This window comes from Elephas maximus, chromosome 12 (genome assembly GCF_024166365.1).
Source record: "Elephas maximus indicus isolate mEleMax1 chromosome 12, mEleMax1 primary haplotype, whole genome shotgun sequence".
Classification (NCBI taxonomy): Eukaryota; Metazoa; Chordata; class Mammalia; order Proboscidea; family Elephantidae; genus Elephas; species Elephas maximus.
Window position 1 is genome coordinate 46636791 of NC_064830.1, and position 16192 is coordinate 46652982.

At 38.5% G+C, this 16192-nt stretch overlaps 1 protein-coding gene across 2 annotated transcripts in view; it reads left to right on the forward strand.

Annotated features, from left to right (window-relative positions):
• BABAM2 (BRISC and BRCA1 A complex member 2) overlaps nt 1-16192 on the forward strand; it is a 685697-nt gene that overhangs the window by 101467 nt on the left and 568038 nt on the right. For both annotated transcript variants that reach the window (XM_049904727.1, XM_049904724.1), the window contains exon 3: nt 6284-6360. In XM_049904727.1, the coding sequence (XP_049760684.1) occupies nt 6284-6360 (77 nt within the window). The remainder of the gene's footprint in view (nt 1-6283; nt 6361-16192) is intronic.

Below are 16192 nucleotides of genomic sequence, written 5' to 3' on the forward strand. Positions count from 1 at the left end.
ATTATGTTTTTTTTTTTTTATCCAATCTGCAATTCTCTCTTTATTGGTGCATTTAGTCCATTTACATTCAGTATAATTATAGATAGGAATGAGTTTAGTGCTGTAATTTTGATGCCTTTTTTGTGTGATGTTGACAGTTTCATTCTTTACTTTTTTTTGTGATGATAAGTTTTTCTTTGTAAATTGTATGTCCCTCTGTTTCATTGTAGTTGAATTTGTTTTTGGCGAATCTTTATGTTTATCTTGGTTTTAATTTTGCAACACAAGAATGTTAGTCTTCTTTGTGGTTACCTTAATATTTATCCCTATATGTCTAAGTATATTCCTAACTTATATATCCCTATATCACCTTGATTTCCCTTTAGTATGGAAGATCTATGCTTACTTTATTTAGTCCCTCTTTATTGACTATTGTCATCTTTTACATTATGACATCAATGATTCCCTGTTTTGAGTGTTTTTTTCTTTTTTAATCTTATTTTTGTGATTTCTCTATCTGAATTGATATCATGATGCTCTGTTCTGTGTCCTAGTGTTATGTTAATATCTGATATTATTGATTTTCTAACCAGAGAATTCTCTTCAGTATTTCTTGTAGTTTTGGTTTGGTTTTTGCAAATTCCCCAAGCTTGTGTTTATAAGTAAGTGACTTAATTTCACCTTCATATTTGAGAGACAGTTTTGCTGGATATATGATTTTTGGCTGGCAATTTTTCTCCTTCAGTGCTATATATTTGTCATCCCATTATCTTCTTTCTTGAACGTTTTCTGCCAAGTCGTCCAAATTTATCCTTAGTGATTCTCCTTTGTAGGTGACTTTTCGCTTATCCCTGGCTGCTATTAAAATTTTCTCTTTATCTTTGGTTTTGGCAAGTTTGATGATAATATATCTCGGTGACTGGGGGGATCTATCTTGTTTGGGGTTCAGTTGAGGATCTTGGATAGATATCTTTTCATCTTTCATGATGTCAGGGAAGTTTTCTGCCAACAAATCTTCGACAATTCTCTCTGTATTTTCTTTGATCCCTCCCTCTTCTGGTATTCCAATCACTCACAAGTTATTCTTCTTATTAGATTCCCACATGATTCTTAGGTTTCTTCATTGTTTTAAATTCTTTTATCTATTTTTCTTCAAATAAATTAGTGCCAAGTGCCTTATCCTCCATCTCCACAATTCTGCATTCCAGTTCCTCAGTTCCGCTCCTTTGACTTCCTATTGAGTTGTCTAATTCTGTAATTTTATTGTTAATCTTTTGAATTTCTGAATGCTGTGTCTATGGATTCTTGCAGCTTATTAAATTTTTCATTATGTTCTTGAGTAATCTTTTTAATTTCTTCAACTGCTTTATTTGTATGTTCCTTGGCTTTTTCTGTACATTGCTTGATTTTGTTCCTGATGTCTTGAAACACTCTGTATATTAATCTTTTTTAATCTACACCTGGCAATTCCAGGAATACACCTTCATCCGGGAGAGTCTTTGATTCTCTGTTTTGGGAATTTGTAGAAGCAATTATGGTCTGCTTCTTTATGTGATTTGATATCAGCTGCTGTCTCTGAAGCATTTATAAGTTATTGTAATAATTTAGTTTATGTTTGCTCACTGTATACTGTCTTCTTGCTTTGTTTTGTTTCAGTATACCCAAGTAGGCTGTTAGAGTGTGCTAACTTGATTATTGGAGCATTTGAAACACTAATGTCCTGTTACAAGATGGTTAGAGCTATTACCATGTATATGAGCTTATGAGTCCATTCACTATTCTTGTATAGATTCAGCTCAGAGTCTTGATAGTGGGTCTCCTAGTGTGTGATGTAGGCTCTCACCTGCTGTCTCAGAGTGGTAGTGTTGATGGTTGTATGCACTGGTTTCTGGTAGCAGCAGAGGGTCACACTCTGAGGAGGGCAGCATGCTGGCAGCCTTCCCCCAAGTGTCAGTGAGGAAGGAGCTTCTCTATTCTCTAGAGTGCTCTCGTGGGTGGGCTCTGCAGCTGTACCTTAGGCACCCAATGCTTATACCTGTAAAGGCTGGTATGCACCACTATCCTCAGAGCCCTTTCACGGGTGGCTAGGTGGTGTGGTTGGAGCCTCAGGCCTCAGGTCCCTGCTGTGGGTAGGTGAGAGCTCTGTTTAATAGGTGAAGAAGTATGTGATCTCCAAAACCTGCCTCTCCACCACGCAGCTGAAACAATTACAGTCAGACCTCTAACAGATTTGCCTTTGTGTTATAATAACTACCTGGAAAAAAAAAAATTTTTTTTTCCATGTAGGGGTGAAAGCCAAAGTCTGTGGATCGCTTATGCCTGGACTGGAGTCTCTTCTGCTCTGAGCTTCCAGTTTAGGGGAGTTGGGAAAGTATTGTTCCCCTGTTTGTTAATTTGCTCCTTCTCCCAGGCTTTTTACACAGGCCAGAAGAATGGGTCAGAGAGAGTGCAGCACATTCTTTCTCAGGCTCAGGGAATTCAAATGTTAATGAAGCCAGCTGAGGCTGGGATGGGTGTGGGAGGGATCAGATAGATAGGAGAGAATACTTTCAGAAGAAGGAGCTATTAGATCTGTGCGAGAAATTAGACAAAATCACTTATCTTGTGTCCTGAGCAGTGTTTTAGCTCAGATTCCAGTGTAGCCTCTGTGTGCTGGCTGTGTCACCACCGAGATTGCTCTAGGGGGCTAAAGCTGCATCCCGTGCTTGCCTTCTTTCTGTGAGGCAGCTTTGTCCTAAGCCCCACACCGAGATCCGTGGCCATCACACCAGAGGGTTGGGTTGCCGGCACTTCGTTTGCCTTTTCTTTTCACTGAAGCAGCCGCTTCCTAAACTCCGCAGTCAGCCCCACTGTGGACATGCCACACGGTCAGGGGTGCACAACTTTGCTTGCCTTCTTTTGGTGAATCTGCTGTGACTCAGGAAGCTACCTTCAGCCCTGCCACTTTTGTGCCAAAGAACGGCACCAAGGTGCTGGATGTGAGGTGCTGCGTGGGCTTGGCGATTCATCGCTGTTTCTGTGTGGCCTCTTGCTCCCCTGTCACTCGGGTCAATTCCTTAGTTCTGTGTTTTATGCTTAGAGTTCGTAGATTGTCATATGTGCAATTGATTCACTTGTTTTTTCGGGTCTGTATTGTAAGAGGGTTCAGCAGAAGCTTCTGACTAGTTAACCACCTTGGCCCTGCCCCCTTACTTCATGTCTTGGTGTCACGTTTTGGTAATTCTCACCATATTTCAAACTTTTTTCATTATTATTATACCTGTTATGATGATCAGTGATATTTGATGTTATTATCGTAGTTGTTTTGAGGCATCATGAACCAAACCCAAATAAGATGGTGGCCTTAATCGTTAAATGTTGTGTGTGTTCTGACTGCTCCACTGACCTGCCATTCCCCTGCCTTTTTCCCTCTTCTTGGACCTCCTTATTCCCTGAGACAGGACAATATTGAAATTAGGCCAATTAATAACCCTGCAATGGCCTGTAAGTATTCAAGTGAAAGAAAAGAGTCGTAAGTTTCTCACTTTAATCAAAAGCTAGAAATGATTAAATTAGTGAGAAGGGCATGTGGAAAGCTGAGTAGGCTGAAAGCTAGGGCTCTTGCACCAAAGAGTTAGCCAAGTTGTGAATGCAATGAAAAAGTTCTTGAAGGAAATTTAAAGTGCTGCTCCAGTCAGCACACAAATGATGAGAAGGTGAAATAGCCTTGTTACTGATACGGAGAAAGTTTTAGTTGCCTATATAGATCAAACTAGCCACAACATTCCCTTAAGCCAAAGCCTGAGAGAGGTTAAGAAGCTGCAGGAGAAAAATTTGAAGCTAGCAGAGGTTGGTTTCTGAGATTTAAGGTAAGAAGCCATCTCCATAACATAAAAGTGCAAGGTAAAACAGCAAGTGCTGATGTAGAAGCTGCAGCAAGTTATCCGGAAGACCTAGCTAAGATCATTGATGAAGGTGGCTACACTGAACAACACATCTTCAATGTGGATGAAACAGCCTTATACTGGAAGAAGATACCGTCTAGGACCTTCATAGTGAGAGAGGGGAAGTCAATGTCTGGCTTCAAAGCTTCGAAAGACAGGCTAACTCTCTGATTAGGGAGCAATGCAGCTGGTGTCTTTAGGTTGAAGCCAGTGTTCATTTACCATTCTGAAAATCCCAGAGCCCTCAAGAATTATGCTAAATCTACTCTGCCTATGCTCTATAAATGGAACAACAAAGCCTGGATAATGGCCCGTCTGTTTACAACATGGTTTACTGAATACTTTAAGCCCCTTGTTGAGACCTACTGCTCAGGAAAAAAGATTCCTTTTAAAATATTACTGCTCATTGGCAAATCACCTGGTCATCTAAGAGCTCTGATGGAGATGTATGAGGAGATAGATGTTGTTTTCATGCCTGTTAACACAAAATCCATTTGTAGCCCATGGATCAAGGAGTAATTTTGACTTTCAAGTCTTATTATTTAGGAAACACATTTTGTAAGGCTATGACTACCATAGATGGTGATTCCTCTGATGGATGTGGGCAAAGTAAACTGAAAACCTTCTGGAAAGGATTCAGCATTCTAGATGTCATTAAGAACATTTGTAATTCATGGGAAGACGTAAAAATACGAACATTAACAGGAGTTTGGAAGAAGTTGATTCCAACCATTATGGATGTCTTTGGAGGGGGGGTTCAGGACTTCAGTGGAGGAAGTAACTACAGATGTGGTGGAAATAGCAAGAGATTTAGAATTAAAGGTGGACCCCGAAGTTGTGACTGAATTGCTGCAATCTCATCATAAAACTTCAGCGGATAAGGAGTTGCTTCTTATGGATGAGCTGAGAAAGTGGTTTCTTGAGATGAAATCTACTCCTGGTGAAGATTCTGTAAACATTGTTGAAGTGACAACAAAGGATTTAGGATTTTACATAAACTTAGTTGATAACGCAGTCACAGGCTTTGAGAGGACTGGCTTCAATTTTGAAAGAAGTTTTACTGTGGGTGAAATGCTATCAAATGGCATCACATGCTACAGAGAAATCTTTCATGAACGAGTCAGTCGATGTGTTGAACTTTGTTGTTGTCTCATTTTAAGAGCCTGCCATAGTCACCCCAACACTCAGCAACCACCACCCTGATCAGTCAGCAGCCATCAACATTAAGGCAAGACCCTATACCAGCAAAAAGATTACAGCTTGCTGAAGGCTCAGTTGATGTTGCATTTTTTAGTAATAAGGTATTTTAAAATAAGGTATGTACACTTTTTTAAAATATATAATTCTATTGCATGCTTAGTAGACTACACTATAGTGTAAACATACCTTTTATATGCATTGGGAAACCAAAAAATTCTTGTGAGTTGCTTTATTGATATATTGGCTTTATTGTAGTGGTCTGGAACTGAAACTGCAGTATCTCTAAGATATGCCTGTACTCCAGCAGCGCTCCCATCCATTAAACTACTTTTTCAGAATGGCTTCAGAGCCAGTTTTGGAATTATGAAAGAAAGCCTCCTTGCCTTATTTTATAAATTAAAAACTTCACTCTTTTTACTAAATGAAGACATGTAACTTCCTCAGTTGACTTTACATTAAGAATTTTAATTTATAAAGCCAATAATGCTGTTATGCCTTGAAGTTGTACTTGTAAGGTATCTTGTAAAGTGAACCTGTGTGAAGAACAAAGAGCATCGCTTAACTTTGTGAAGTCATACAGATTTTAAAAATCAAACTGTTGAGACCTGGATGACTACTAATTCATCCCATTTAAAATTTGCATTTTATCTGCAGTTGAGTGCAGTGAATTGTGCTTTCTTGTAGATGTAAGTTATGGTCTGTCAAGTCCAGAGGAAGCACTGTGCCTTCATGGTAGAAAGAAAGAAAACCGTCTGGTAGCAGAAAAAACCCGAAAGCGGGCTCTTTTTATACTAATCAAGTGAGCATTATGACCCTATAATTAAAATATGATCATGTAACTAGTCTTCTTTTAGAATTCTTGGCTTCAAAGACTACGGAACTGTTTTGGGTTAAATACCTAGTTTTAAATGTTGTGATAATACTTCTTTGAGAGGTGTAGTTGAACAGTATTGGTGTTTGTTGTTAGAAGGCATATAAATTATATTGTGTGATAAATGAATTATTCATCACAGTGCATGTCTTGATTGTGCTGGCCTCCATGATTGTTAAGGGCTTGTATGTGTTCCGTAAGCCAGTGATATTTTTAAATCTTTTATCTATTAGGATCACCTTTTATTTGCTTTGTTAAATATAAATATGGGCTTTTAAAAAAAAACCTTCTCTCTCTCTCTTTTCTTAAGCTGTACTTCATTGACTCCTGGACCCAACTGTGATCGATTTAAACTTCACATACCATATGCTGGAGAGACATTAAAATGTAAGTAAATGATGACAAAAAACAAAAACAAAAAACATTGCCGTTGAGTCGCTTACAACTCATAGAGGCACTGTAGGTCAGAGTAGAAATGCCCCATAGGGTTTCCAAAGAGCAGCTGGTGGATTCACACTGCCACCCTTTTGGTTAGGCAGCCAAGCCCTTAACCACTATGCCACTAGGGCTCCAAATGATGACTATTTTACTCCAAATTTTACTTCAAATGCAGTGTTAGTTATTGGAGTTTCTGCTTTAGTTTTTATTTCCAACTGTCAGGTATTATCTCCTAAGATATTGATCACTGGGATTTACTACTTTCTTATCTGTCGTTCAACCCTAGTTCTATTCAAAGTAAGGCAGTTGGCAGAAATAAATCTTTTTTTTTTTTTTTTATCTGTCGTTCAACCCTAGTTCTATTCAAAGTAAGGCAGTTGGCAGAAATAAATCGCAGTCAAATAGTCATGTAGAGAAATTCCTAATTTTTAGGCACGTGCAGTAATTCTTTCATTATTTTTCCTCCATACTCAGCTCTTATGTAATACTTAAATAAAGAAAGTCCACTGCTTTAAAACGTCTGTTTACAAACAGCTTTTAGGTAGGAATGGCTGCTCCCCATCACTGCTACTAACCCCCTTTTGGAACCACAGCTTCCAAGACTCAATGCCTCTGATGTACTCCTAATGGCTACCTGGAGGTGAGAACCCTAGCTCAAGAATTCCTGGCATGGGTTAGGAGTGTTAACATGTTATCTGTTTTATAACAGGAGTCAGAAATGTAAATGGTTTCGGGGTTCAGACTGCTGACATAAAAGAGAGAAGCAGGCTATGTTGTCAAAAGGGAAAGGCCTCTACTGATTTATCGAAAGGGGTAGAAATCTGGATTCTTATATGAATTCTGTCAGTTCTTAGATGTTGACTACTTTTTCAAAATATAAAACATTGTGGGCAAACATCATGTAGGCCAAAGTAAAGGTGTATGTGGGCTGGCTTTAGCTCCTGGGCCACTGGTTTGTGATCTCAGATGGATTGTCTACAAGATCTATTGATTCAGCTCACCAACTGTAGCGTATGTCTTAGTCATCTATTGGAGCTCTAATCTAAGAGAAATACCACAAGTGGGTGGCTTTAACAAACAAATTTATTTTCTCACAGTTTAGGAGACTAGAAGTCCGAATTCAGGGTGTTGGCTCGAGGTGAAGGCTTTCTGTCTCTGTTAGCTCTGGAGGAAGGTCCGTATCTCGTCTGTTCCTAGGCAGTCTTCATGTGGCTTGGCACCTCTGTTCCCCCATCTGTGCTTCTCGCTTGCTGGTTTAATCTCTTTTATATCTTAAAAGAGATTGACTGAAGATACACCCAACACTAATACTGCCTCATTAATATAACAAAGAAAACCTCTTCGCAAATGAGATTATAACCACAGGTATAGGGGTTAGGATTTACAGCACATATTTTTGTGCAACACAATTTAGTCCATAACAGCATCTGTCTAGGCTGCATCAGCCCTTCTCTGCCATTATTACCAGTGCTGGAACTCTAGCCTAGTATGGAAACGATGATAACTTTGTTTCATTAGTATCAGTAAATCATCAGGAATTTTCTCTCTTGAATCTGTGGAGAACAGTGTATTAAAGTCTCTGGAGTCCCAGGGTGGTGCAAATGGTTAAGCACTTGGCTACCGACTGAAAGGATGGCAATTCAAACCCACCTAGAGGTGCCTTGGGAGGAAGACCTGGCTATTTGCTCCTGAAACGTCACAGCCGTGAAAACCCTATGGAGCACAGTTCTACTCTGCCACACGTGGGGCCACAATGAGTGGGAATAGGCTTGATGGTAACTGGTTATTCTTAAAAAGAGGACTAAAGATTACAGATGTTAAAGAAGGGACAGATGGGTAAACAGTGCCATTTAGACGACAGACTTTGTGTTTTACTGGTACAGGCCAGGAGAAGCCAGATCTCAGTATTCTGTAGAAATGCTTTATATTAATTTACCAAATGCAACGTTAAACGAGAAATTTCTGACATGCTGACTTGTTAATCTTGTGTTATTAGACCATTTCCTGGAAACCATTAAAGTACAAAAGAATTTCACCGGTCTGAGATAGTAGGACAGATTAGATTACTCATTTTTTTTATAATTGTGCTTTAGATGAAACTTTACAGCTCAAGTTAGTTTCTCACACTAAAATTTATACGCACATTCTTATGTGACCCTAGTTGCTATCCCTATGATGTGAAAGCACACTCTTCCTTTCCACCCTGGATTTCCTGTGTTCATTCAACCAGCTCCTATCCCTTTCTGCCTTCTCATCTTGCCATTTAGTCTCATGTATATCCTTGAACTAGGAAGGACACTCTTCACAAGTATCATTTTATGTCCTATAGTCTAGTCTAATCTTTGTTCTAGTCTAGTCTTTGTCTGAAGAGTTTGTGTCAGGAATGGTTTTAGTTCTGGGTTAACAGAGAGCTTGGAGGCCATGCCTTCTGGGGTTCCTCCAGTCTCAGTCAGACCATTAAGTCTGATCTTTTTCCTAGAATTTGAGTTCTGCACTCCACTTCAGGGACTCTCTGTTATGTTCCTTGTCAGGGCTGTCATTGGTGGTAGCAGGGCACCACATAGTTCTTCCGGCCTCAAGCTGATGGAGTCTCTGGTTTATGTGGTCCTTTCTGTCTCTGGGGCTCATATTTTCCTTGTGTCTTTGGTGTTCTTCATTCTCCTTTGTTCCAGGTGGGCTAGAACTAACTGACGCATCTTAGATGGCCGCTCGCTAGCTTTTAAGATCTCAGATGCCACTCACCAAAATGGGATTCAGAACATTTTCTTAATAAACATTTATGCCAATTGACCTAGATGTCCCCTGAAACCATGGTCCCCAGACCCCCGCCCCTGCTACTCTGTCCTTCGAAGTATTTGGTTGTATTCAGGAAATGTCTTAGCTGTTGGTTTCGTCCAGTTGTGCTGACTTCCCCTGTATTGTGTGTTGTCCTTCCCTTACCTAAGATAATTCTTGTCTACTATCTCGTTAGTGAATACTCCTTTTCGTCCCTCCCCACCCTTGTAACCATCAAAGAATGTTTTCTTCTGTGTTTAAACCTTTCTTGAGTTTTTATAATAGTGGTCTCATACAATATTTGTCCTTTTGCAACTGACAAATTTCAGTATAATGCCTTCCAGATTCATCCATGTTATGAGATGTTTCCCAGATTCATCATTGTTCTTTATCGTTGCCTAGTATTCTGTTGTGTGAATATGCCGTAATTTATCCATTCGTCCATCGATGGGCACTTAGGCTCTTTCCATCTTTTTGCTATTGTGAACCATGCTGCAGTGAACATGGATGTGCATATATCTATCTGTGTGACAGCTTTTATTTCTCTAGGGTATATACCAAGTAGTGGGGTTGCTGGATCGTATCGTACTTCTATTTCTAGGTTTTTAAGGAAGCACTAAATCAGTTTCCAAAGTGGTTGTACCATTTGACATTCCCACCAGCAGTGTATAAGTGTTCCAGTCTCTCCACAACCTCTCCAACGTTTATTGTTTTGTGTTTTTTGAACTAATGCTAGCCTTGTTGGGGCGAGATGGTATCTCACTGTAGTTTTGATTTGCATTTCTCTAATGGCTGATGATCGTGAGCGTTTCCTCAAGTACCTGTTAGCTACCTGAATGTCTTCTTTGGTGAAGTTCCTGTTCATAACCCTTGCCCATTTTTTAATTGGATTATTTGTCTTTTTGTTGTTGAGGTTTTGTAGTATCTTGTAGATTGTAGAAATTAGACCCTGATCGGATACGTCATAGCCAAAATTTTTTTTCCCAGACTCCAGGTTGTCTTTTTACTGTTTTGGTGAAGTCTTTTGATGAGCATCAGTGTTTGATTTTTAGGAGCTCCTAGTTACCTAGTTTCTCTTCTGGTGTTTGTGCATTGTTATTAATGTTTTGTCTTCCGTTTATGCCATGTATTAGGGCTCCTAGCATTGTCCCCAATTTTTGTTCCATGATCTTTATTGTTTTAGATTGTATATTTAGGTCTTTGATCCATTTTGAGTTAGTTTTTGTGCATTGCGTGAACTACGGGTCTTGCTTCATTTTTTTTTGCAGATGGATATCCAGTTATTCCAGCACCATTTGTTAAAGAGACTGTCTTTTCCCCATTTAACTGACTTTGGGTCTTTGTCAAGTATCAGCTGCTCATAGGTGGATGAATTTACATCTGGATTCTCAATTCTGTTTCATTTGTCTATGAATCTGTTGTTGTACCAGTACCAGGCTGTTTTGACTACCGTGGTGGTATAATAGGCTCTAAAATCAGGTAGTGTGAGGCCTCCCACTTTGTTCTTCTTCTTCAGTAATGCTTTATTTGTCTGGGGCCTCTTCCCTTTCCATATGAAGTTGGTGATTTGTTTCACCATCTCATTAAAAAATGCCATTGGAATTTGAATAGTGATTGCATTGTATCTGTAGATTGCTTTGCATAGAATAGACATTTTTACAATGTTGACTCTTCCTATCAATGAGCAAGGTATGTTTTTCCAATTACTTAGGTCTCTTTTGGTTTCTCGGAGTAGTGTCTTGTAGTTGTCTTTGTATAGGCTTTTTATGTCTCTGCTTAGATTTATCCCTAAGTATTTTATCTTCTTGGGGGCTATTGTAAATGGTATTAATTTGGTGATCTACTCTTTGAAGTTTTCTTTGCTGGTGTAGAGAAATCCAACTGATTTTTGTATGCTTTTTCTTGTATCCTTATACTTTGATGAAATCTTATATTAGTTCCAGTAGTTTTCTTGTGAATTCTTTGGGGGTTTTCTGTGTATGAGATCATATCATCTGCATCTTCTTCCTTACAAATTTAGATGCCCTTTATTCCTTTTTCTAGCCTAATTGCCCTGGCTAGGACCTCCAGCACAATGTTGAATAAGAGTGATGATAAAGGACATCCTTGCCTGATTCTCATTCTCCAGGGGAATGCTTTTAGACTCTCTCCATTTAGGATGATGCTGGCTGTTGGCTTTGTACAAATGCCGTTTATTATGTTGAGGAACTTCCCTTCAATTCCTATTTTGCTGAGAGTTTTTATCAAGAAAGAGTGTTCAACTTTGTCAAATGCCTTTTCTGCATAAATTGATAAAATCGTGTGTTTCTTGTCTTTTGTTTTAGTTATGTGATGGATTGCCTTGATTGTTTTTCTAATGTTGAACTATCCTTGCATACCTGATATGAATCTCACTTGGTCATGGTAAATCATTTTTTTATACGTTGTTGAATTATATTAGCTAGAATTTTGTTGAGGATTTTTGCGTCTATGTTCATGAGGGATATTGGTCTGTAATTTTCTTTTTTTGTGGTATCTTTTTTTACCTGGCTTTGGTATTAGGGCTATGCTGGCTTCATAGAATGAGTTTGGGAGTGTTCCATCCTTTCTATGCCCCGAAATACCTTTAGCAGAAGTGGTATTAACTCTTCTTGGAGAGTTTCGTAGAATGCTCCAGTGAAGCCATCAGGGCGAGGTCTTTTTTTTTTTTTTTTTTTGAGTTTTAAAATTTACCTTTTCAGCCTCTTATTATAGGGTTATTTAGTTATTCTGCCTCTGCTTGTGTTAGTTTAGGTAGGTAGTGTGTTTCTAGAAATTTGTCCATGTCATCTAATGGGTTTTCAAATTTGTTAGAGTACAGTTTTTCATAGTATTGTGTTATGATTTTTTTAATTTCAATTGGGTTTATTGTGATATTGCCCATCTCATTTCTTAACTGGGTTATTTGCTTTGTGTACTGTTTTTGTTTTGTCAGTTTGGCTGGTGATTTATCGATTTTGTTCATCTTTTCAAAGAACCAGTAAATTGAACAGTTTATTCTTTCAATTGTTTTTCTATTCTGTATTTCATTTAATTCTACTCTAATTTTTATTATTTGCTCTCTTCTGGTAGCCAAGTGCTCTGTTTCTATTTCTTCAAGTTGTAGGGTTAATGTTTTGATTTAGGCCCTTTTTTCTTTTCGGATGTTTGACCTCTGAGCACTGCTCTTGCTGTGTCCTAAAGGTTCTGGTAGGATGTGTTTTCATTCTCGTTCAATTCTGTGAATTTCTTTATTTTGTCCTTAACTTCTTCTGTAACCCAGTGGTTTTTGAGCAAGGTGTTGTTTAGTTTCCATGTATTTGATTTTTTTTCCTTGCTTTTTCTGTTATTGATTTCTACTCTGATGGCTTTTTGGTTAGAAAAGGTGCTTTGTAATGTTTTGATGTTTTAAAAAAAAAAAATTTTTTTTTTTTTTTGATGTTTTAGATTCTGTTAATTCTTTTTTTTTTGCCTAATATAGGGTCTATTCTGGATAACATTCCATGTGCGTTGGAAAAGAAAGTATACTTGGCTGCTGTTGGGTGGAGTTTTCTGTATATGTCTATGAGATCATGATGGTTGATTGTGGCATTTAGATCTTCCATGTCTTTAATGAGCTTCTTTCTGGATGTTCTGTCCTTCACCAAAAGTGTCATGCTGAAGTCTCCTACTATTATTGTGGAGCCACTTCTCTTTTCAGTGGTGTTAGCATTTGTTTTGTATATTTTGGAGACCTGTTGCTGGGTGTATAAGTATTTATTATGGTTATATCCTCCTTGTGTTTCCAGCCTTTAATCATTAAATATTGTCCTTCTTTATCCTTTGTAGCGGATTTTACTTTAAAGTCTATTTTGTCAGAGATTAATATTGCCGTTCCTGCTTTTTTTTGATTGTTGTTTGCTTGATGTATGTTTTTCTATCCTTTGAATTTTAGGTTGTTTGTGCCTTTAAGTGTAAGGTGTGTCTCTTGTGGGCAGCATATGGATGGATCATGTTTTTTTTTTAATCCATTGTGCCACTCTCTGTCTTTTTGTTGATGTACTTAATCCATTTATATTCAGTGTAATTATTGGTAGGTATGAGTTTAGTGCTGTCATTATGATGTATTTTTGTGTATTGTTGACAGTTTCTTTCTTCCACTTAATATTCTGTGCTGTGTCATTTTTCTTTATGTATTTTCTTTTTGATTGTTGTTGATTTTGTATTTTTGGAGTTTTTATGTTTTTTAATGTGTAGGATTGTTGGTTTCCTCCATTTTTACCTGTATTTTTCTAAGTTTCAACCAATCTTTTATTTCTGTGTATTGCCCTGACTTCCTTTCAATATGAAAGATCTGTCACTAAATTTTTTAGTCCCTCTTTTTTGTTTTAATGTTGCTCTCTTTTATATGGGCGCTGGGTTTTTTTTTTCTCTTTTATATATTGACATCTCTGTTTCCCTATTTTCAGTGTTCCAGTTTTCATTTATTTTTCTGACTTTCCTATCTGGGTTGGTATCTGGTTGTTCTGTTTTGAATTCTAGTCTTGGTGTGTGATCTGATGTTATTGATTTTCTAACCAGAGGACTCCCTTTAGTATTTCTTATAATTTTGGTTTGGGTTTTGGAAATTCCCTAAACTTCTGTTTACCTGGAAATGCCCTAATTTTGCCATCATTTTTGAGAGACAGTTTTGCGGGATATATAATTCTTGGCTGGCAATTTTTTTCCTTCAGGTTTTTATATACGTCATTCCATTGCCTTCTTGCCTGCATGGTTTCTCCTGAGTAGTCCGAGCTTAGTCTTATTGACTCTCCTTTGTGGATAAGTTTTCATTTATCCCTAGCTGCTCTTGAAATTCTCTGTTTATCTTTGGTTTTGGCAAGTTTGATTATATTATGTCTTGGTGACTTTCTTTTGGGATCTATCTCATGTGGGGTTTGATGAGCATCTTGGATAGATATCTTCTCATCTTCATATCGGGGAAGTTTCCTGCCAATGAATCTTCAACAATTCGGTCTGTATATTTTCTTAGCCCTGTTCGTTTTGGTACTCCAACCGCTCCTAGGTTATTCCCCTTGATAGAGTCTCATTTTTTAGAATTCTTTTATCTGATTTTCTCAAATAAATTGGTGTCAAGTGCTTTATCTTCAACCTCACTAATTCCAACTTCCATTTCCTCAGTTCTTCTCCTGTGCCTTTCTGTTTAGTTGTCTAATTCTGGATTTTTATTGTTAATCTTTTGGATTTCTGTTTGCTGTCTCTCTATGGATTCTTGCAGCCTGTCAAAATTGTCATTATGCTCTTGTATAACCTTCTTAAGTTCCTCTATTGCTTTGTTTATGTGTTTCTTGGCTTATTCTGTCTTTTGTCTGATCTCCTTCCTGATCTGTTGAAGATCTCTGTATATTAATCTTTTGTATTCTACATCTAGTAATTCCAAGAAATTCTCTTCCTCCAGAAGGTTTGTTGGTTCTTTGTTTTGATAGCTTATTGAAGCCATCGTGGTCTGCCTCTTTATGTGATTTGATATTGACTGTTGTCTCTAAGCCATCAATAAGTTATTATATTTATTTATTTTCTGTTTGCTTACTGTGTCCTAGCTTCTTCTTCTTCTTTTTTTTTTTTTGATATGCCCAAATAGGCTGCTTCTGTGAGCTAGTTTGATTATTGGCATCTTTGAAGCTCTCACATCCTGTCAGCAGGTGGTTAGGGCTGTTACTAGATATATAAGCCCAGGAGTCCATTCACTTTTCTTGTGTGGATTCAGCTCAGGTGCAGGCTCTCCCCTACACTCCTAAATGGGCAAGGTTGATTGGAGTAGGCACAGGCATCTGGCTGCAGTAGGGGCTCAAGTGCTGAGCAAGGCAGGTGGTTGATGGTTGCCTCTGCGTGTCTGGGTGGAAGGCGTGTTCCTGTTCCCTAGAGCGTGTAGGTGGGTGGGTTTTGCAGCTTGACTATGGGCACCCACTAGTGGACTAGGAGGCACAACTTATTCTTGGACCCCTGTCATGGGTGGCTAGATAAAGTGGGTGGAGCCACCAGTCCTCAGGCCCCTGCTATGAGTAATTGAAGACCCTGCTTAATAGGCAGGGCGGTGTCAAGTGTCACACATCTTCCACTCCCCCTTATAGCTGATGCAGTTGAAAATAGGCTTCAGGTATATAGCCTGTTGTATTGTCCTAATGAGTGCCTACTCTGTTGAAATGGGCCTACACAGGTCTATGGAGGGCTGAAAGGCATTCAAAGTCCATGGACCCCTTATGCCTGTGCCTAGGCAAAGAGGCTGTGCCTGCCCTGCGTTCCTGGCACAGGGGAGCTGGCAGATTACTTTTTCCTATTTTTCAACTTGTTCAGGTCTCCAAAACTGTGAGAATGGCTCATGGCATGTGATGGGTACTGTTCTGGCCCAGGAGACATGGCAGTCACTGAAACTGGCCTGAGACTTGGTGCAGAGCAGAGAGGGGGTAGCAAAGGGTTTTTTTTTTTTTTTTTTTTTTAATCTGTGCGGTAGGTTTGACACTTGTATTTACCTTTTGCCAATTGGGTGCCACTTTTTGTTTGTCCTGGAGGCTTGAGCAAACTTTCCGCCACTCAGTCTCTCCCAACGTGTAAAATGTGAATAGTACAGCATATTTTATATATGAAAGCTGTAGACCTCTGTCTCATGTCTCCCCACTCACAGTCCTGTTTCCTGAGGGAATCAATTTTAAATCTTTTTAACTGGTTCTTTGTTTACTTCTTCTGGGATAATCTGTGTATTTCTGACTAATATGTATATGCCTCTCTTTTTTGATTTATCGGTTTTAGACACTATTATCTTTTGACTTCCTGCTCTGATACATTAGATGTGAGCCTTTTTTCACTGCACACCTTATCTCTTCTCTTTAATATAATTATATCACCAATAATTGGTTCCCGTGTTGATTATCCTGTAGTTTTTTATTTTTATTTTATTTTTTTAGGTATCGCTTTAAATATCGTATTATACAGTTAAATGAACAGTCCCCAAAAAAGCCTCAGTAAGTGTCTG